General features: G+C 34.1%; 1 protein-coding gene, 1 long non-coding RNA gene and 2 pseudogenes across 4 annotated transcripts; 2 read left to right on the forward strand and 2 right to left on the reverse strand.

The window, feature by feature from the left end:
- Nucleotides 1-867: 867 nt before the first annotated feature.
- LOC120178576 lies at nt 868-1673 on the reverse strand. The gene is made up of 5 exons (XR_005521527.1): nt 1580-1673; nt 1443-1491; nt 1301-1347; nt 1179-1218; nt 868-880 (listed from the first exon to the last, which is right to left on the reverse strand). It is a non-coding gene; the product is annotated as an uncharacterized LOC120178576 (long non-coding RNA).
- A 2634-nt stretch (nt 1674-4307) lies between these two features.
- Nucleotides 4308-8451, forward strand: LOC120178567 (alpha/beta hydrolase domain-containing protein 17B-like). 3 transcript variants are annotated; one of them, XM_039184382.1, is made up of 5 exons: nt 4308-4737; nt 6266-6302; nt 6398-6634; nt 6739-6786; nt 7666-7740. In XM_039184382.1, exons 1-5 carry the CDS (start codon nt 4436-4438, stop codon nt 7738-7740), a joined length of 699 nt encoding a protein of 232 aa, XP_039040313.1. In that variant the 5' UTR covers nt 4308-4435. The 3 variants fall into 3 exon arrangements, with proteins under 3 accessions (XP_039040313.1, XP_039040311.1, XP_039040312.1); XM_039184380.1 differs by having other exon boundaries at nt 4436-4737; nt 7656-8451; XM_039184381.1 differs by lacking the exon at nt 4308-4737 and adding an exon at nt 4931-4985 and having other exon boundaries at nt 7656-8451.
- A 1230-nt stretch (nt 8452-9681) lies between these two features.
- LOC120178566 lies at nt 9682-12866 on the forward strand (annotated as a pseudogene).
- A 473-nt stretch (nt 12867-13339) lies between these two features.
- Nucleotides 13340-20743, reverse strand: LOC120178568 (annotated as a pseudogene).
- Between the last annotated feature and the right edge of the window lie 1981 nt (nt 20744-22724).

The raw sequence follows: 22724 nt of genomic DNA on the forward strand, positions 1-22724 counted from the left end.
TCTCGAATTTCACCATCATAATAAACAATAGCTGAAAGTCGCGTCATTCTTTGAGTTTAAAAGTGCGACAATATTATATTTGCAAAAAAAAAATAACTGAAACGAACCTGATTAAATAAATTATATATGAACGAAAATATAACACAATAAATTTTTTACACATCAACGTAAATAATTTAAATAATATAATATTATATTATTACCTGCACCGCAAAACTATTTCGACGTATGCTCCCGCTTTTCAATTTTACAAACATAAAAATTAATTGAAAATAATTAGTATAATATTTTTTCAAATAATGATAATAAACAATAAGTATAATTAAAAAATTATAACAAAATTACCTTATAACGAAAAATCGCACGAACTTCTAAATCAAATATGAGAAGATTGTCTGAATTATTACTCGTTGACGGAATTATTGTATTAATTTATAAGTTGAGAGGAGAGATGCAGGAGATGTGAGAAACTTAACCGGCGGAGGAGGGTATTTATAACCATATAAGGCGCGGTACCTGCACCGCGCTATATGTAATTATTCATAAAAGATATAGCGCGGACCAGAGACCGCGTTAAATATAATTCTGGTACGGCGTATAGCGCGGCCCCTGATCCGCGCTATACTCCTACGTGGCATATAACGCGAATCAGGGGGCGCGCTATACGCACGTGTAACTCATGTCAGCATATAGCGCGGTATAGGAGGCACGCTATACCCCACGTGACGCCAAATCAACATATAGCACGAGACAGGGGGCGCGCTTTACTGCTACGGGTGTTAGATCGAGAAATATAATCTAACCGGTGTTAGATCGATTAATATACCGATCACCAGTGATTTTTCGAGAAAAACACCCAGCTTTAGAGCATGTGGATTAGCTGCAATCAGATTGATTTTATCAATTTCAGATCAACATATATACTTTTTTACTAATTAGTTGAATGAAAATGAAACGGGAATTATCTTTTCAAATCCTATTCATTGTAGGGATATTGAAAAGTGAAAACTATCAACTTTTTGTCAAGTTTAAGTTCAAGACGGGTTAGGTTCATAATCACTCCACATTTCCTTTATCATCTTGCTTCACCTACTTTTTTACTAATTAGTTGAATAAAAAATAACCTTAGTTTCAATCTAAGAGATTGATCAGTTTATTTTGGATCCGAAATAAATTACCGAATGTGGGTCGAATCTTCTTTGACGTTCCCGATTCAACCTATCGTTGAAATTAGGGGGAGGCATGAAAATTAGTGAATGAAATACAGAAATATGAAAGAACAAATCACAGATGAAGGTACCTCGGAGTCTATGGCGTGGGTGTTTTGAAATCCGACTCCTTCACGCTCTGGAATTAAAACACCAGATCCCTTTGTTTTATAAGTTATGAAATGAGGATAAAATGGAAGGGGGAAATGGCGAGATCGATTAAGTTTGAGAAACCTTGAGCTTTTCTGGTCCAAATCTGCTTGAAAATGTCTCTAGTTAAATCCTTGAAGAACAATTATACATTAATGTCAAACAAACTGATCCAAATGAGAAAACATTAAGGAGATTGATACAAATAAGGAAGAGATTACAGGTTCAAGAAGTGGAGTTTCGTTGTCGTCCATGGCGGGATTGATTTGATTTTGTTCCTCGATTTTGACATTTCGCCGGCGCCCGTCCATTTGATTCCCAATTATTTTTCAAGAGATATATGAAGGGAAGCTGAGAACGAGAATCCACCGTAGCTCAGAGCTCAGTAGTTTCATGCACATATTCAATTTCCCGGGAATTTTTGCCTTTTCTTATGCTTAAATTAGAAGAAATGTAAATATGAATTTGGCTCCAAATTTAATTTCGAGTTGTATTTTGGAGTTCCGATTGGAACTAATATTTTCTAATATTAATCTAAATATGTGTTTAAAAAATTTAAAAAAACAATTCCATACAATCTAATTTATAGTGATAAAATTATCCATTAACATTTATATAAATAGTCACTTTAATTTATATTCTTTTTCTTTTTACATTTTAACCGTTAGTATTTTGTCAAATTACCTTATATTAAAAAAATTGTTAGTTGATTAATAATTAATATATGTTGATGACTTAATTATTAATATTTTATTTGTCACACTCATACGTATCATATCACTCATAATGATGACGTGATATGTGCTATGTCACAAAAATGATAACAATTATTAATTGATATTTAATATAATAGACAATTATTTCAAATCGAATATATTACAATGGTCTATTACAAGGATGATCTTTTTAACCTATACAACGTCATTTAAATATTTCTAACTTTGTTAATGAACTTAATATTTTATCTTATTAAATTAGATAATAACTAATCAAGTTTTTTTTATTAATTATACATCAAATTCTTTATTTATTTGAATATATACTTAAATAATTGGATATAAACTAATATGTTTAAAAAAAATTCTTCCTTCTCATCCTAGTCTTAATGATCTTTAATTCATTCTCAACTATTTCTTGGTATACTTTCTTCACCTCTTATTAATTTAACAATAAATAATTTCTTACATATTATTTTTAGCTACTCATGATTAATTAAAGTATTAATTAAATTGATTCCTTTTTACGAATAATAAATTATTTAACCTACACCAACTTGTAAAGGCCTTTGCATCCATGTAAGGAAATAAACAATCATATGCCATTTATATTTCACCTACACTAACTTAATAATGTGGATGTTGCATTCATATCTACTTTCTTAACTTGCTTAAATTTTATCTCTCTAATTTGGTTACTGATTTTTTATATGAAACAAATTAATTTGTTATTTCAGACTTATCAAATAAAAATCAAACATGAAAATTGATGAATTTTATATAAAACATTCATAACGATCAACGAAATAATCTCTAAAAAAACATTTAATATACTTGATTAAAGTAATCAAACTTAAGACAATAAATAAATAAAATGGTCCCTCATGTCACAAACCCAAGCATTGCTGTTGGAATTGCTTCAACAGAAAATTATCGAGCCACGTGTAGTCAAAATGGGAAAACCTGGACCTCAACAGTGAAACCAATTTTTTTTAAAAGGTTGGTTTTGCACCTTATGTCCTTCTATTTTCCCATTATTGCATAAAGGGGCTTGATAAACTTCGCCTAATTCGCTTTAACAGTCCCTCGTTTTCAATATTTACCAAATTAAATCACTTAAACATTAAAATTGATTTTAGAATTTTAATTAAAGAATATCTCGACATTTAACTCTATAAACAAAATCAGTAATACCTTTATCAATGCCACCTTTTTAAAAGATATCTAACAACTCAAAAATAAATATTAATTAAAAATAATATAAAATACTTCTTAAGAAATAATAACATCCTCCTTAGCTAACAAATTTCAAGGGCTTAAATTCAAGATTTCATGGTATAAATCATGCGTAGATTCTTCTTATCTTTGTTATGGTTTGTATTAATTTTAAATTTATTTTAATTTAGATGTGGATATATTTTGTTATTATACTTTATGGTTGTCAATTATTGTTTCATTTATTTTAATACTTTATATTTTGTAATTATAATTATAATTAACATCACAAATTTTCTTTAAAATAATATTAAAACTCTAATTGAAGTCTTATAGAGAATATGAGGATTTAATAAAAAACAAGAATAAAATCAAAAAAATTAAATCAACATAAAATAATAAATATATAGTTATTCTTTTGAAGGATTAAATATGAATTAATAATAAGTTCGTCCATTGAGAAGATGTATTAGATTCTTCAAGAATAATAAAAGATTTAAATTCTAACGTTAAGAATAAAAAAAATTAAATTGAGAGAATCATATCAATAATGAATTTCTTTAACAATTAATTCAAAAATAATTATTTAATAAACTAAATACTTTTTATTAAAAATATGATAATAAAATAAGTTAATTATCAATTGATTTAGCGAGATGAGAAAATAAAATTAAAGTTTCAAATCTAGTTATTATAAATAGAAAATTAAATTAAAAAATATTGTTTTTTAAAATTTATAATATAATCAAAATAAATTAAATAATAAAATGAATATAAATGGTTACAATAAAATATGAAAATAAAAGGAATAATTATATGAGAAAACCGATCTAAAAAGACCCGCCACATAACAGTTCACACACACGCCAAAGGGATTCGCAGGTATATATAAATTTTCTAGGTGACAGTCATGGTGATTTTATCACTGCCCGTCTCTCTCTCTCTCTTTCTCTCAAACTTTGCTAAGCAGACGCCAAAAGAAACATTCTCTGAAAAGGACAGAACAAAGAAAATAACAAAAACTTGAAAATTTTGTTGAAAAATGTTCATCATCTTCTTCTAAATTTTCTTTTGATTCCTAGCTTCAATCCAAACCCCCAATATTTTTGTTGTTGCAAAGTTCGGGAGAAAACTGACGAAGAAAACATGGGTGGGGTGACGTCATCAATGGCTGCCAAGTTTGCCTTCTTTCCACCCAATCCACCTTCGTACAATCTAATTAAGGATGAAGCAACTGAAATTTTGCTCTTGGATCCTTTCCCTCACCGCGAAAACGTAGACGTTTTGCGGCTCCCAACTCGCCGCGGCAATGAAATCGTTGCTGTTTATGTTAGGTACCCCATGGCGACTTCGACTCTGCTTTATTCTCATGGGAACGCCGCTGACATTGGCCAAATGTATGAGCTTTTCATTGAGCTCAGCATCCACTTAAGAGTCAATCTAATGGGGTATGGATTTACTTCGTTTTCTGCAAATTTGAGCTAACTTTTTCATTATTATTCATCAATATGTTTGAGCGTTGTGATATTGGTGTAGAAGTGAGTATTTCCTTTATATGACAAACTTTAGATGTGTAAGGCTAAGATGTGATATTTGATGAGGGGTTTTTGTGTAAGTTCTAATTTATGTCTACCTTTGGCCAAATGTATGAGCTTTTCATTGAGCTCAGCATCCACTTAAGAGTCAATCTAATGGGGTATGGATTTACTTCGTTTTCTGCAAATTTGAGCTAACTTTTTCATTATTATTTCATCAATATGTTTGAGCTTGTGATATTGGTGTAGAAGTGAGTATTTCCTTTTTATATGACAAACTTTTCTAGATGTGTAAGGCTAAGATGTTGATATTTGATGAGGGGTTTTTGTGTAAGTTTCTAATTTATTGTCTACCTTTTGTTTTTATGATCTGATTGAGGTTCCTGGTTGGGAAAATTACTTGTTTATTGAGCTTCAAGAATGCCAGTTAGGTTGTTCATAATCATGGTTCGACTGAATTCAGCGCTTGAAATCTTGTGGTGGTTTATTTCTTAATTCAGATCTGTTTTCTCAAGCATCTTTGGGTTATTCTGTTATCGTGTGTGTGATTCTTGTTATCGACTCTAAACCACAAAAGGTCGGTATGCGATGGTGGTTTCTGAGGAATTTTACTCACTGTCTACCTTGCTTCATCAAATTAGATCAATGGTAGAATGGCATAGATCGGGACTGTTCTTGTTAGGATACTCCCAATCTATGTTACTCAAATCCAGGTATGAGTGTTGGACATGTAAATGTGTTCAATGCAGGTATGTTCAATTATTTCAAGATTTCAATGTGATTGGAGCATCTTTAGAGGATCATATTCCTATATATCCATATCCGGATATGCATCGGACACAAATACTTCAAGAAAAAAATGAAGAGTTGGGTGATATAGCTCTCAACTAAGGTCAATACCTTTTAGCCCTTCATGGTTTTCTGTACTGTCGGTCTTAGATCTAGGGTTTAATGGAAACTGTTGGTTATAATATGGTTATGGAGCATTCAATACTTGTAATTGTCATGCATGAGCAACGAATTCTTTTCTCATAGAGAAAGGAAAAGTTATCTATGAAAATGCAAATTGAGGCTTATAGCCTGTTCATGTATGCCACTTTATTGTTATATAAACAGCTATAATTGACTTGCCCTGCACTTTATTTTTATCGAAATACCCAAATTCGACATCCAAGTGTATGAGAGAACTTAGGAAAAAAAATAGCATTTTCGTTTACAACACTTACATATGAGTTTGAGTAGCATAGATTTGCTAGTAGTATACAGATCTTTCTTTTTGTGTTACATTGCTGCTTGTGTTTGAGCCTCTATGAAATGCTTAACTGCGGGTGACATCTGCTACGGCGCACACAGTTCCTAAGGTTAATGTGTGAAACTGTTTTTATCCCCTCATTAGCACGGCTTCTTGAATATTTCAAATAACGTATAAAAATATTTGCAGGTATGACTACTCTGGCTATGGACAATCGTCGGGAAAGGTAATTGTGGCATGAATCTTCTACTCATACTATGTGTCTGAATTACTTGCATCCGGAAAGCTCTCTCTCATGTTCATCTATATGTTTTTGCTCAGCCGAGTGAGCAGAATACGTATGCAGATATTGAAGCTGCATACAAGTGTCTTGAAGAGAATTATGGTGCCAAGCAAGAAAATATCATCCTATATGGTCAGTCTGTCGGAAGTGGTCCTACTGTGGATCTCGCTGCTCGATTACCTCGTCTAAGAGCTGTTGTTCTGCATAGTCCTATATTATCCGGGTTAAGAGTCATGTATCCTGTTAAGCGCTCATACTGGTTTGACATCTACAAGGTTCTATTCCCCTCTCATTGGTTCAGTTCTATAAATTCTGATGTTTGAAGCATCCATATGTTAGTTTCATCGTGTATCTTATCTTGATTTACATGGATTTGCAGAATATCGACAAAATCTCATTGGTAAAGTGTCCTGTGCTGATAATTCATGTAAGTTTCCGGAACTCAATATTTTGCATTTGTTAATTGCATGAAACAATAATGGAAATGCTACTTATTTCTAATAAATTGTGACATTCTATTTTGCCTATAATTTTTTATCAGCAAAGATATTAGCACAAGAAATCTGCAATTGTGGGATAAAAAGGTGTTAGTTATGTTATTCACTTCGAAAAACTTGAACACATTCATGTCGGGTACATAGCCCATATCCGACACTCACACCCAATTCCTAATAACATTGGGGACTAGTATGGTGATTTTTTTTTTTTTTAAACGACTGGTATAGTGAATTTAGGATGAAACTTTTGTGAGAAAAATGTAGGCTTTATGTCGTTTGCAATTAAGAAAAATGTTTGAAATTTGACAAGTTTAACGAAGTACCTTAAAGAGGAGTTGGGTGATGAAGTTTATTGTTAATCTGACGATTCAAGTTTATATATCCGAAGATGGAATAAATGGTGAAATAAGGTTCCTAATTGGCCTTAAACATTTAAGTGGGGATGTATTTGTGATTAGCCATGTGATTGGATTGATAATTCAGCTTGTCGATGGGAGATTGAAACCTTAGGGCTTGTTAATGGTTAACAAGAGTCTCATATCCTTTTAGGGTTTTGACAAAGATTCTGCTTACCTTTGTTTTATTAATCATTCCTTTAAATAGTCATATCTAAATCAACTTTGGGAGTCTTATGCTATTTAACATCGGTTTATTTTTCTCGTGTAGATTAATTGTATTGTTTTTAAGACGTTATTGGTTGGGAAGATATATGTGTGTGCTTGGAATGTTTTTATTAAATTGCAAAGAATATCTGCGATTGGCATTAACTTTGGTGATTTGGTGCTGGCAACGAACTTAGGGAACTAATGATGATGTTGTTGATTGCTCTCACGGGAAGCAACTTTGGGAACTGTGCCAAGAGAAATATGAACCATTATGGGTGAAAGGAGGAAATCACTGTGATTTGGAACTCTACCCGGATTATATTTGGCATCTCAAGAAATTCATCTCAACTGTTGAGAAGTCACCTTCTCGAAGAAATGCTTCCCGCAAAAGTACAGATGCTTTTGAACAATCTAGGCTAAGTACAGAATATTTAGAGGCTCCAAGAAGAAGCATCGACCGCAGGGACAAACCAAGGAAAAGCACTGATACTCGGGACAAGCCTCGTTACAGTACTGATACCCAGGACAAGCCAAGGAAAAGCATTGATCGGCCTGAAAAGTTGAAAGTTCACGAGTATAACAAGTTTAATAACATGGACAAGCTTGAAAAGCTTAAAATATCGTTAGACCAGATGGAAAGGATGGAGAGATCACGCCGAAGTGTGGAATACTTTGATAAATCCCGGACAAGCATCGACCTCCAGCTAGAGAAAGGAAGGAAGAGCGTTGATTGGATAGATAGAATGCCAGCTGTTTAGAACCTCGTGAAATTGGGGGAAGGAATTTTATAGAAAACTGAAACAGAGAAAAAAATGGTGGAATTGGTTTGGGACATTAACTTAATTGTTTTACAACTTGTAATTTGAATCTTCAAAAGCTGCATGACGACGGTGTTTACGGATTGTAGGTGTCGCAATGGCCGGACAAAGTATGGTTACAAAGGTAGGGTTTGGTATATGTTTTAGATTTGTTCTTCTTTGATTTTGAATGAGAAAAAACCGAGAATCTAACCTGCATGTTCATTTTGGGGAAAACTGAAAAAGCTTGTAATTAACAACTATTGTTTCACTATAGTTTTCAGTTTTTTGATGTCGTGGATTTATCACATGTGATTAGGGATGCTAATGGAGCGGATAATTACTCTTTTTCTTTTTATTTGTTTTGATCCCCCACTCCATTTTTATTTTTCTGTTTTCACCTCCAACTGCAAACGATATCTATCTTCTTGTCTCCATTTATTTAGGGGGCAAGTAAAACTACATTTTATTTTCTTTTTAAATTTTAAGTTATTCAAATTAATTCAATTTTTTATTCTGATTTTGAGTTTGAATTTACGAAACCCGATTAATCAAAAATTAAAATGATGATGTTTTGATATTTAATCAAGTAATTGTGATTTAATCATTGATTTTTTTTTTTTTTTCAATTAACATTATATTATATTATTTAAAATTCGAATAAATATATTCAATATGATTTGAAAAAAATCCAAATAAATTACGAATGGTAAGATAATATTTATAAATTTGACTAACTAATTTTTTCAATCGAGTACTCTCTTCTAAGTTCACCAAGGCTTTAGTTTCTACCTCTAACCTCTTCCTTAGAATGATATTTATGATCTGATCTCTAATGCTTTATATTATATTAAACTACAATGAATATATGTTATTGTAGATTGAAATCCAATATTCGATAGACTGGAAGTTGTTTTTCACCTGAGCTGTTCCTAGTTTCATGGCATTGGCATTGGCATTGGAAAGTTTACCTGTCATTGCTTTGCTTCATAACTTGTTTCTTAAGAAATAAATAGAGTTGAAGGAATCACTTTATTTTATATTATATTTCAAAATATTATTTTTTTAAAGAAAAATATATTTTTCTAAATTAATCGATGAGAATGAAGTTATGAATATAATAGATATTTTTTGGGGGTGATATTATACAATAGATAATTTAAATCAAACATTAAATATTTTAAATAAGAGTTACTAAAACTTATAAACGTTGTTAAATTTATATCTAATAATATATTTATTATTACTTTTATATGTATTAGTTCAACGATATATAATTTGATTCAAAAAAGTTAAAAGTTTAATCAACAACAGAGTGTAGTTTATAGGGGCGAGGGGGAAAGTTTTGATCTTCCATAATTGTCCTTTGGTTAACTTCACAATTTCAATCTGATTAAAACTCATTGGAGAACTCTCTCTTCCTCACTGTTTTTCTCTCAATCCCTCAATTACTTATCCAAATCCAAATCAGAATTCCTAATTCCACTTCCAATTCCATCCTCCGTCCAATCTTATCATGTAAGTCATCAAAATTCATTCTTCTTCTTATACTAGAAAATGTTGTAAATGGATTCTATTTGTTTTTCCTTTTTAATTTGAACGAAATTCAGCTAAGAAACATATCTTTCCAGGTTGCAAGAGGAGTTAGCTAGGGAAGCTATAAAACACGCTTTGAATGCGCTGAAGAAACGGCATTTACTCGAAAAAGGAGATCATGTTCCTGCTTAAATTGCTCTTTCCAGGCCCATCATCTATCAGGTTTCGTTTGTTTGCTTTATGGTGCTATTTTGATCATAACAATGTACTGAATTGCTATTTTTTGAAGAAGACGAGTTAATGTTGAAATAGGAGTTTATGACTATGTTGCAAGATTGTGAAAGCAAGTGGGTTTGAATTAAAGAATTGGATAAATCATTGGCTTTCCAATAGAATAGAAAGCCATTGTGCAATGTTGTTTGTCTGACATGACTCGTGAGTATCAGATACGAGTATGTATCCACACGAGTCCATTCAATCATTCTTTGAAAGCTTTTTCATGTATTTGGAGGGTTATTTCCTACACCCATGCCTGGTATGTGTTAGACACGAATACTAAAGTAAAATGAAGAGTCAGAGCAACATAGATATTGGGTAATTGGCTATTTACATGGATGTAGGTGTGATTGTCGGATCCGTGTCTGGGCCCATTGCCCAACACAAGTATGTTCTAATTTTTTAGGTTTCATTGGATTTTTGGATCATATCTTCTTCACTATCAAATGTACATTGAACGCAAGCGTAAGAGATGGATACTTCAAGAAAAATGATTAGTTAGAATAACATAGGTAATTGGTGAATTTCTTTGTAGGGTTCGGAATGGAAAGAGAAAGCTGAAAACTTGGAAGTGGAACTCCAACAATGTTACAAAGCACAGTCTAGATAGTCTGAGCAACTAGTGGTTGAAGTAGCTGAGTGTAAAGCTTTAAAAGCTTCTCTACAAGAAAAGAAACAACTATTGCTGAATTGGAGAAGGAATTGACCCAAACCAGGTTTGGTTGTGTTCTTTTTAGGTTTTGGCGGGTAAGAGTTTTTGTTTTTTTTGGATTTGAAGTCACTGTGAAATTAATAACAGATACAATATTTAAGCTGGCAGGAATGAGTGCTCTCAATTAAAAACAGATATAGAAGAAAAGATTAGAGCTTTGGATTTGGTGATGATTGAGCATCAGGAACTCAAAGCTCAATTAGAACAAATGACTATTAAAGCCAAAAATGCAGAGGCCGAAAATAAAATGTTAGTTGATCGTTGGATGCTTCAAAAAATGCAGGATGCTGAACGGCTTAACGAGGTATGGTATATTTTGGTTTTACAGAACAAGGTATATTTCGATTGGTTGACTCGGAGAATGATAAATTGCTAGGTCCATATGTGCTTGAAATTTAAGCATGTTGGGTTTATGATCCATTAAGAGGTTATTCATGCATACACTGTAGCTAATTCTGAACATCATGAAACTGTCTCTGTTGGCATTATTTGTGACTTTCTCATTTCGAAATTTAATTGGAAGCAAAGAATCTTACTATGATAATCAACTCTGAGCTGCATGCACTGTGCATTGCACAAGGAAGAGAAGAATTAAAAAATAAAAAGAAATGAGGGTTCAGGGCCTGGAATGCTTGTATTTAATCTTTAGGAGGTCCTTAAACAACTAATTTCAGTGTTTAGACCCATCATCTGTTTACTTGGAGCTGTCCGATTTTAGGTTGGACGAAGAGAGCATGGTCTTTGCTCGTGTCTTCTTGGGTGACTAGAGGCATTCAGTGGTAACTTTTTTGTTTTTATCAACTTCTAGGTTTGTTTGTTTTTTATATTCCTTTAACTTTGTCACGATCGAGAGGAGCTTAAATGAGCAATAGTGTCATTTAGAGTTATAGAACACTCCAGTGCGAGTATGAAACCTAAATGACAATTGACATATGTCAATGGAATGAAAAACATTGAATCCTACTCCTTAATTGTGAAAGAGTATGATTTGTTTTTCAATATGCCCGCTTGTTTGGAAATATTAGTGCTAACTTTAGTTTTCCTTTAATTAATTTAGGCAAATGCACTTTACGAAGATATGATTGAGCGGCTCAGGGCCAGTGGTTTGGAAAAACTTGCTCAAGAGCAAGTAGATGGTATTGTCCGTAGAAGTGAAGAAGGTGCTGAGTTCTTCACAGAATCAACTGTTCCTTCTGTTTGCAAATACAGGATCAATGCCCACGAAGGTGGTTACTTCAATACTGTTAGAGTACAATTCCGGAAAATTGATTAGTGGGGGATAGGATCGGTCGATCAAAATGTGGGATACTAGCACTGGATCTTTAATCCAAAATCTTTCTGGCTGCCTCGGTTCCGTCCTTGATCTTTCGATTACCCATGACAATAGATTCATAATAGCAGCAAGCAGTTTAAACAACTTGTTTGTATGGGATGTCGACTCAGGACGAGTCCGGCATACTCTCACTGGTCACAAAGATAAAGTTTGTGCTGTAGATGTGAGCAAAGTTTCAAGTCGTCATGTTGTTAGTGCAGCTTATGATCGGACGATAAAAGTGTGGGATTTGCAGAAAGGTTATTGCACCAACACTATAGTTTTTCACAGCATCTGCAATGCCCTTTGCTTCAGCACAGATGGGCTGACAGTATGCTTGGGTCACGTGGATGGAAATCTCCGTTTGTTTACATCTATCTCTCTGTTCCGAAATGGAAATGTTGTATTGACAAGTGGGAGAGATAATTTGCATAATTTATTCGATATACAATCTTTGGATGTTTGTAGTACATTCAAAGCAACCGGAAACAGGGTGGCATCTAATTGGAGTCGGTCGTGTATTAGTCCTGATGACAACTATATCGCTGCTGGCTCGACGGATGGATCCGTCTACATTTGGTCGATATCAAAAGCTGACATTGTAAGCACACTGAAGGAGCACACTGCTCCTGTTCTGTGTTGTACTTGGAGTGGACTTGGAAAACCGTTAGCCTCTGCAGATAAGAACGGGATTGTGTGTACCTGGACATGATCCGCTGGTTGTATATGGAACCGACACTGAATTATGTCACTCAATTTCTGAACGTATTTTGAGTTATATCCCGATGCTCATTTCTGAACGTGTCATACATACATGGGTACTTGAAAACCAATGTAGTTTTATATAGACAAATGCAAGACACTTTGAATTGGACGCGGATACGGCATCTTTTGTGATTTCAATAGGCATCACACCAGGATCAGAGGACTTCTTTGAGCGCTAAGCTTCGCAAGTGACGGTTCAAATTGGACATAATAATTAACATATTCGATTCAAAAGTTAAAGGCGAATGAAGTAAATTGGTGAAGAGAAAGTTTGATTATGTATGAAATTCAGGTTAGTTTGGTCAAAATCCTATAAGTTAATTGTAGCTTTCCCCCCAAATCTGTGATTCCTTTGCATTATATCATGCCTTTGGCAGTTTCAGCTTGAACCAACAAGTACAAGTTGAATCTATAATTTCTGTAGTCGTCAAACATGACAGACTCAACAAGGCTTAACTAACATACTGTTTCTCAACTAGGCTTAACTAACATACTGTTTCTCAACAAGGCTTGCACAGAATGCCAGATCGAACCTCTCTTCCGGTGGATCTCCGATGCAATCAAACACTGCATCTGCAGTTAAGAAGTCTTCATCGGCTGTATAACTGCAACCAAGGACCACTCAATGTTAAATATGAATTGCAAATGCATGACTGACATTATAGGGAATCTTGTCTTTTCGGTTTGTTAGTTTTGGACTGGTCACTGAAAGGAACATGTTGCAATGCAATCAAAAACCAATTATCTTCTAATGCAGCCTACAATTTACTAGCATAGATGTCTGGTTTAGTAAAGAGATTTACCCGCTCTTTGTCACTATGCAAGTCATTCCAGCAGTTTTGGAAGCAGCAAGTCCTATGGCACTTTCTTCTACAACAATACAGCCAAGGAAGAAAAAAAGAGTTAATATGTTGAGTATTGATCATGCGCATTTAACATGTTTATGTTGTTCCGACTCCTTATTTTTCTTGGAGTAGCAGCGGTTGACATCAGTATTAAACAAATATCTAGACATGATGGACGGGATTTAATTTCAGATGCCATTAAAATAGTTAAGCGTTTCAGTTTTCCTTCAAAAACCAAAAAAAGAATCCGAGTTACATACATATACGGGATTTAATTTGTTGTATTTTCTATATCCAAATACATCAGTAAAGGCTATGCTATGATGCAATACCTTGAAAGTTCAACACTGAGTGTGTTTGCTGCTAATGTATAGATGGCCTGCCAGAAAGAACATGTCAACTTTAAGATAATCCATCTTCATGTAGACAAACTTATGAACTTGACTAAGTATTAATGAGTTATCTTTGAAAATATATTGCCTTGTACATACCACAGATTAATAAAAAATAATAATAATGCGTCCCAACTAGATATAAATGTATTAAGAGGGATAAAATACTCACTGGATCAGGTTTCTTACGAGGAACCACATCTCCGGAAAATGTCTGTATTTTTTTCTACACGTTCTGTTCCCAGTAAACAAGAAAATACCGCAGAGACCTATAGAAATAGTAACGGATAAGGAATAGAATTGAGGATTCAAAAAGAGCAAATCCAGACACACTCGGCGTGAAGATATGATTGTCCTCTAAATACATGGAGATGAACACTTACATACTCATATCCGACACAGACACTCAAGTCCGAGTAACATAACTGCAAATCATCCTTAAACTTGGCAATATGTGCATTTGCATAGCGTTGTATATTTTGCGGTGTAAACATCAAATTATACAAGTCCTAATCCCTGTAGATAGTATCGTGTTTAAATAAGTTATGCTGTGTTTATCAAATGATTTGCAGGTGTAATAAATTGTTTGTGTCCAGAATTACCGGATTTAACCATACAGTTAATCATAGCTGTATAAAACCTGATTAGCATACCGCCTTCTCATTGGATGTACTGCACACTGCAACTTTTACTACTTCTCCAAAGCTTGATCAATCAACCTGTTTAATGTAATTACAAATAAGGCTAGAATATGGAATTCTCAAAATAACACAAACATTACTGGGGAATCTAGTGAGTCGGCAGACATGGGACGCAAATGTTGGACATCAACTTTTATAATGGAACATTATAAAGACTGCATACAAGTAAGAGGATTAACTTGGCTACACCGGGACGAAGAGGTAGCAATCTATTCTCAATGAGGGCCATGAACAACTCAGTTTTTCGTTTATGAAGTGAAGCAATGAACTTCTTTCTTCCTTCTTCACTCTTTGGAGCTGTATCTCGCCACCCTGTCTTGTTATAGTAAGATGTCGTTCTTTAAAAAAGAAAAAAAAGGAAACCATACAAGCAAATTAGTCGAACTCTGATTTCAAAGATAGAGTGAACTGTATGATAGTAATAAAATGATTACATTCTTCAAATCCATGCTTTTGTGTCTTTCAATAATCCAATTTCATGACTAATTTCATTCTCACCATTTACATGACAAATAATATTAATCGAGTGATAAATGTAGCATCCATGTTGAGTTATTTAGTAGTGAATTTGTAATGTATGAATCCCACAAGGTCATGTTTCTTATACTCTCAAATATATAGAGTTGCGATTTTGCTCTATCCGATAGCTGTATTCCGCAACAATTGGCATCAGAGCCAGATCAGAGTGTGTAATATCTACTTATTGTCTTTGTGGTTGCCACCAAAAGGTGGATCCTCCAACATAAGAAAGTAAGAAGGTATTACATATTCTTTGAAGGTTCCAGAGAACTATTCACGATAGTGAAATAGTGGGAGCTATCCGTAATAGAAACTATGGCTGGAAATTAGCAGCCATTGTTGAAAATATTTTATGGTATAATCACATCTCCCACTTGAAGATTTGATTGGAACAATCATATCTTCACACCATTCTTTCTACCTTGTACCTTCATGTTGCTTACGTTTCTGACAGACTATAAGAGGATCGATACCAGTAAATTTATCAGCATTGATTGCCTTCGTCAGAAATCTGCTATGTTTTCTTTAGTATAAATTTTTTGTATATCTACCTTCCCTTCTTCCATCTTTTCACGAATGAAATGGTACTGAACTCGTATGTGCTTTGTCCTTGAATGAAATGTTGGATTCCTTGCTAGATGCAAGGCGCTTTGAATGCCACAAAATAGAGAGTCATACTCTTGATTGTGCCCAAGCTCCTCCAAAAGCATCTTCAACCAAATTGCTTCTTTACTGGCTTGTGTAGCTGCTACATATTCTGCTTCTATTGTAGATGTAGCCACAACTAACTGCAATTTTGAAACCCAACTTACAACTCCACCAGCAACTTTGAACACATATCCTATAATAGATTTGATTTTATCCAAATCCCCTGCATAGTCATAATCAACATACCCAATGATAAGTAAGTTTGATCCTCCGTAACATAATGCAACATTTGAGGTCCCTTTAATGTATTTCAGGATCTCTTTATTGTATTCCAATGCTCTTTGCCTAGATTCGCCATGTACTGACTAACCACTCCCAGTGCTTGTACAATGTATGGTCTTATGCATATCATAGCGAACATCAAACTTCCCACTACGATGCATACGACACTTGAGACATCTTCATCTTCTCTTCTTCACTGCTAGGACTCATACTGGAGGATAATTTGAAGTTAATAGGAAGAGGGGTAGAAATTGTTTTACTATCTTGCATGTTGAATTATGACAAGATTTTCTTCAAGTAATTCTTTTGTGAAAGCCAAATCTTCCTATTACTTCTATCTCGGTGAATTTGCATCCCTAGAATCTTGTTTGCTGATCCCAAGTCCTTCATTTCAAATTCCGTAGCCAATTGTGCCTTAATTCTTCAATATGATCTTTGTTGGGTCCTGAAACCAACATGTCATCCACATACAACAGTAATATAACAAAATCGTTATCACCAAACCTCTTAAAATAAGCACAAGGGTCTGCATTAAGTCTATTGTATCCAAGGCATATAATGAAGGAATCAAATCTCTTATACTACACCTCGGTGCCTACTTTAGACCGTACAGAGATTTGTTCAACCTGAAAACCAAGTTCTTCTTTTCGTCTTCTTCAAAACCTTCAGGCTGGAGCATATAAATCTCTTCTTCAAGATTTTCATGAGGAAAAGTTGTTTTAACATCTAGCTGCTCTAGATGTAAGTTCAATGTAACACATATTGCCAAGACTACTCGAACTGTTGTCAGTCGAACCATAGGAGAAAAAATTTCATTGAAATCAATACATTCTTTTTGAGCATATCCTTTGACCACCAGTCTTGCACGATACCTCTCAACTTGATCATCACCATTTCGCTTGATTTTGAAGACCCATTTGTTACCAATTGGCTTCATTTCTTGTGGTAGTGACACAATGTCCCATGTATTATTTTTATGAAGGGTTTCAATTTCTTTTTGCATCGTCATCATCATAGTGAAGCATTTGAGCTATTTATTGCCTCCTGGTATGTTGATGGCTCACCGTCCTCTGTTAAAAGATAATATGAAATATTTCCTTCTATAACATAATCTGAGTGCCAATTGGGACGTCTTCTCACACGATCTGATTGACGAGTTGTTGGAGCTTCAGAACTCCCTGGTTCTTGTTCATCATGTGTTGGTTATGCTTCAGAAGAATCTCCTTGTTCAAACTCCTTTTCCACATGTATATGTGTAGTCTCTGACTTTTCAGCGCTATCATCTTCTTCTTTTCTTTGTAGTTTATCTTCTACAAAGATAATATCCCTCTTGATGATCACTTTGTGGGCAGTGGGATCCCACAAGCGATACCCCTTTACACCATTAGCATACCCCAAGAATTTGTATTTCCTGGATTTTGGATCCAGCTTTGAAATTTCTTGGGAGTTATACATCACATACACAATACTTCAAAATACATGGAGGTTTGAATAATAAGCTAGTTTACCAGTCCACATCTCCATTGGTGTTTACAACTCTATTGCAGTTAATGGAGCTCGATTCACCAAATAACAGACGGTATTGACTGCTTCTACCCAGAATGATTTTTCTAGGCCTGTATCCCTCAACATTGCTCTTGTTTTTTCTAACAAAGTTCTATTCATCCGCTATGCCACTCCATTTTGTTGAGGAGTGTTCGCTATTGTGAACTGTCTTTTAATGCCTTATTTCCTGCAAAAGTCATCAAATTCTTCACTTGTGTATTCTCCTCTATTATCTGTTCTGAAACACTTGATCTTATTTCCAGAATCAAATTCCACCTGCGCTTTTAAGTTTTTGAAAGTGGAAAACATGTCTGACTTCTTCTTAATAGGGTACACCCAACATCTCATGGAGTAATCATCAATAAATGAGACAAATTATTTCAACCGGTGCTGCTTACTTGTTATGCAATGCTCACACAAAGTAAGTGATACCTTTGTTAAGCCTTGAAGTAGCTTTTGCTCCACTAGGACTTTCATTCCTTGTTATGACATGTGTCCAAGTTTTTGATGCCATAACATTGCAGAATCTGAACTACATGAGGCAACAGAGGCTTCTGCTTCTAGCAAAGTCTCTCTCTTTAGCATGTACAAGTTTACAGCTATATTTTCGCCTTTCATCACCACAAGCGCTCCACGGAACACCTTCATGGTTCATTTTTTGTTTCAATCTTGCTTGCATTATCATCCAATAATCCGTAGGATAATAAATTTTTCTTCAGGCCTTTCACGTGTCGCACATCTCGAACAATTTTAATTATTCCATCATACATCTTCAATATGATGGTTCCCACGCCAACGATATCTAAGACATAATCATTGCAACTATATACAGATCCTCCTGAGACAGGTTCATAATGATGAAACCACTCTTCTTGAGGTCATGTGATATGTTGCTCCGAATCAATGAGCCATATATCTGCAAATCGTTTTCTTCCTTCCACGGTGGTTGACGCTTCACAGCATAGAGCATCTCCATCATCAGAAGTGTTTGCGGTATTACCTTGTGGATTTGAGTTTTTATTTAGACTCCAACAATCCTTCTTTAAGTGACACTTCTTTCCACAGTTGTAACACTTTAAATTCTTCTTGCTTCTCAACTTCGATCTAACATGTTTGTAAATGCTGCTTTGGTCACGTTCTGTTGATATCCCTCTCATCGTTGCCAATGCTTCTGCTTGTTGCAGATTTACTTGTCTGTCTTCCTTGTTCTTGCACCGATTTTCTTCTTGTAGAACAGCAGCTGCAACGTCATCGAAGACTAGACTGGTGACATTACTGTTTGTCAAGTTGATGATGAGTTGATCATACGAATCAGGTAGACTTTGAATTAGAAGTTCAACATGTTCTTGTTCTCCTATTGTAGATCTTAAGGATGTAACTGAAAAAAATAAAGTGTTCAGTGTGTTTAAGTGCTCCGTCACTGAAGTAGATTATGGCATACGGAGAGTGTACAATTTCCTCTTAAGGAAAATTTTATTGTACAACGATGTGGCCTCGTAGAGTTTGGTGAGATGATCTCAAATCTCCTTAGTTGTCTCCTCCTCCTCGATGCTTGACAATACTTCATCTGCTAATGCTAGATGAAAGTTTGCCATAGGATTCCCATCTATTTCGATTCATTTGTTGTCATATGTGAAATCTACCGGCCTTTCACTGATAGCTGCTAGACAACCGTCTTTCCTCAGGATGACCTTCATCTTCAATTTTCACAATGAGAAATAATTTTTCAATATCAAATTTCATTGTCATAGCTTCTATTATGGATAGCTCCCACTATTTCACTATCGTGAATAGTTCTCTGGAACCTTCAAAGAATATATAATACCTTCTTACTTTCTTATGTTGGAGGATCCACCTTTTGGTGGTAACCACAAAGACAATAAGTATATATTACACACTCTAATCTGGCTCTGATACCAATTGTTGCGAAATACGACTATTGGATAGAGAAAAATCGTAACTGATAATTTGAGAAAATAAAAATGAAGATAAAGAAGATACAAAATTTACGTGAAAATCCCCTAAATAATATAGGGTCAAAACCACGAGCAACGGTAGAAGAATTTCACTATGAGAAAATAGGAATTACAACATCTCTCAATCTAACAAGGAGAAAACAATAACAATTCTCTCTTGATAAAAAGGATAAAACAACTCTCAAGAAAACTCTCTAAATTCTTTAGTATTGGGAGAAAGCTAGAATGACTTGGGATGATTTTGAAGCTAAATGAGCTAGGGTATTTATAGTTGAAGTTTAAGGACTAATCTTATAAATACCCTAAAGTACAATGATAAATTGTGATTTTACCATTGTTCAAAAATCAACATTTTCGGTGCATGCACCGAAAGCAAACCCATTTGTACATTTGCACCGAAAGTGGCTTGGCCACTTGTGCTGACTTTTCATCATATAGTTATGTTCACTCTTGCAAATTTATATAGCAAATGGAAACCAAATCTAAATGATCGAATTCACATTCTCAAACCTAGCATAAAAAGAAATAAAGATGTAAAGAGATTACCTTTCTTTTCCACCACCAATTTTGAGCAACTCTCCATATAAATCCACATCCCCATGAAACACCCAATTCTTTATGCAATTAGCACCGTAAAAAAATCCTTAAAAAGAAAACATACAAATAGACAAAGAAGAAGAAGGAGGAATATACTTCGTTGAAAGTATCACAACGAGAACACCATCACAGTAAAAAAAAGAGCAGAAGGAAGAGTATTCGAAGAAGAAGAAGTTGATGAGCATTTGATCCTGAAAGAAGTAGAAACTTTCTCTGTTCTTCTTCTTCTTCTTGAAGTAAAGAGTGAAGAAGAAGATGGTGAATTCTTTGCAATGAACAAATGACGATGGTTGAAAATGGGAGCTTTAGGTTTAACAGTTGAAGAAGATGAAGAAGAAGGGAATTGTGGTAATGAAAGAGAGATGACAGTGGAAGCCATTTTCAAACTATTATTTTAGCTTCAGCTTTGAAAGATTGACAGATTCTGTTGGTTATAATTGGTAGGTGTTTTTTTAAATCTCTCTCCACTTATCCGCTACAGTTTTCCACACAAATTCTATCCATATTTCAATGTGAAACCGGGTCGGATCTAATTTATGATATGGATCTGGTTAAGAAAATATGATCATGTATGAGTTGAATCAATCGAATAAATTTAAATTAATTGAATTGAAACTATTATTATTGTTTGAGTAGTCTTAGATAATTATAAGACAATATATGTTTAATTTTTTTTCTTAATTTTAACAATATATATATTTTGCATACCTAAAATCTTAAACCAAAATAATACTCTTTTTAATTACCGAAATCTTTTGATGAAATATGTTTTCTAACCAAATTGAATAAATATTTCATGTATGTCACATATGGTATTAGTAATCCAAATATGTATATGTTATAGGTTTATAATATGTTTTTTATGCAATTATAATATGTTTGTTTTAAATACATATACCGATAAATGTTACGTATATGTTACTTATGCTATTGGAAAGGCAAATGAGTTATTGCAACTAAGTAACATTTTTTAATTTTTTCCTGTTTTTCCAATAAAAAAAACTTTTGTCTGTTTTAGAAAAAGAAAACAAGACATCCTGCCAGGGTTAAAACCATAATTAAATATTGATGGGCTGAAATATTAGACTATTTAAGAAAAATATAAATACTTATTAGATATTTAAACTCAAAATTAGCACGAAATAAGCGACTTTAGTGATTAAAGGATTGTTGCTACCCTTGAGATCTCGAGTTTGAGCACTGCACATGTAGGGGTATGAACGTTCATTGTCAAATAGTTGAGAGTCTTTGTATAAATATTACATTGTATTTACCCTAGATTTATATATATATAAAAGAACTCAAAATTCAAAAGAGAACACTTAATTTATGTAATATTTAAACTTATAATGATCTAAATGTTATTAAACCAAAATTTTGAGAACACAAGGTTATCCTTCTTTAGTTCTGTCCCCCCTATTTGATTAAATATTTAATAAATTATTATATATTTTTTAATTTAAATATTTATTTTCACCTGAGTCAAAAATACTATTTGTAACCCCTAGACCCGACCTATGTGTAACGACCAGATCTAGTAAGTTACAATAAAATTTTTCAAAAATATTCTTCGATAATTTAAATACCTATTATGAATAATCACCTTTAAAAAACATAGTTATTAATAATAAATTTTAATTCGAGTAATATATAAAACCATAAATGACTAAGTAAAACCATATCTTCACAAATCAGCATCGATGAAATTCTAACATCAGTCGCAAAAGCAATATACGTTGCAAGACAAATATTTCAAAATAATTAGGCACATGTCACAAAAAATAATGGCAAATCGGAAGATAAAACATTACAACAAAATGCATTGTACGAATGTGTTGATCCTCCAAGTGTCAGGTATGGATCGCCTATCAAAGAGTTTCTTACAAAAATATTCAGTTCGAAGGATCTACTGAGCATTGGCTTCAATACGCTCTTCGACTGTATGAGAATGAGTATTCACTGGCTCTCGCGGACAGACGAATCTGGAGGAACTGGGTCGAGCAGACGAACGGTCAGGAGATCCATGAGTACCCACGGCAGATGGCGAGAACGGTGACGGTGGATAATAAACCCGGTTGGGTTTTGGTCGGATGATGATAGTGAGTTCAGTGCCGACGACGGTGAGGTAAGAAGATGATCGTGGCGGTTGGAAAACACAATTAACAGAGGTGACAGGGGGTTTCGACGAAACTTTAAATGTTCATCCACGAAGAATGACGGGCGTTTAGCGTCGGTGGTTGGCTGAGGTTGCTTCGTGGTGGCCTGACGCTTCGATTGGAGGTGTCGGAGTCGCTCACTGATGAGTGATGACAGAGGAGGGGCGATGAGGATTTTGAAAGCATTTGCTCTCGATTAAGGCC

Source organism: Hibiscus syriacus, unplaced genomic scaffold, assembly GCF_006381635.1.
Source record: "Hibiscus syriacus cultivar Baekdansim isolate YM2019G1 unplaced genomic scaffold, ASM638163v2 tig00112353_pilon, whole genome shotgun sequence".
Taxonomy (NCBI): domain Eukaryota; kingdom Viridiplantae; phylum Streptophyta; class Magnoliopsida; order Malvales; family Malvaceae; genus Hibiscus; species Hibiscus syriacus.

Excerpts from the sequence above, each read along its gene's own strand:
- LOC120178567 (XM_039184380.1), top strand. The coding sequence starts at position 4,436 with ATGGGTGGGGTGACGTCATCAATGGCTGCCAAGTTTGCCTTCTTTCCA. Across the intron at positions 4,738-6,265 it reads TTAAGAGTCAATCTAATGGG|GTATGACTACTCTGGCTATG; the intron begins GTATGGATTTAC and ends AAATATTTGCAG. Across the intron at positions 6,635-6,738 it reads ACTGGTTTGACATCTACAAG|AATATCGACAAAATCTCATT; the intron begins GTTCTATTCCCC and ends ATGGATTTGCAG.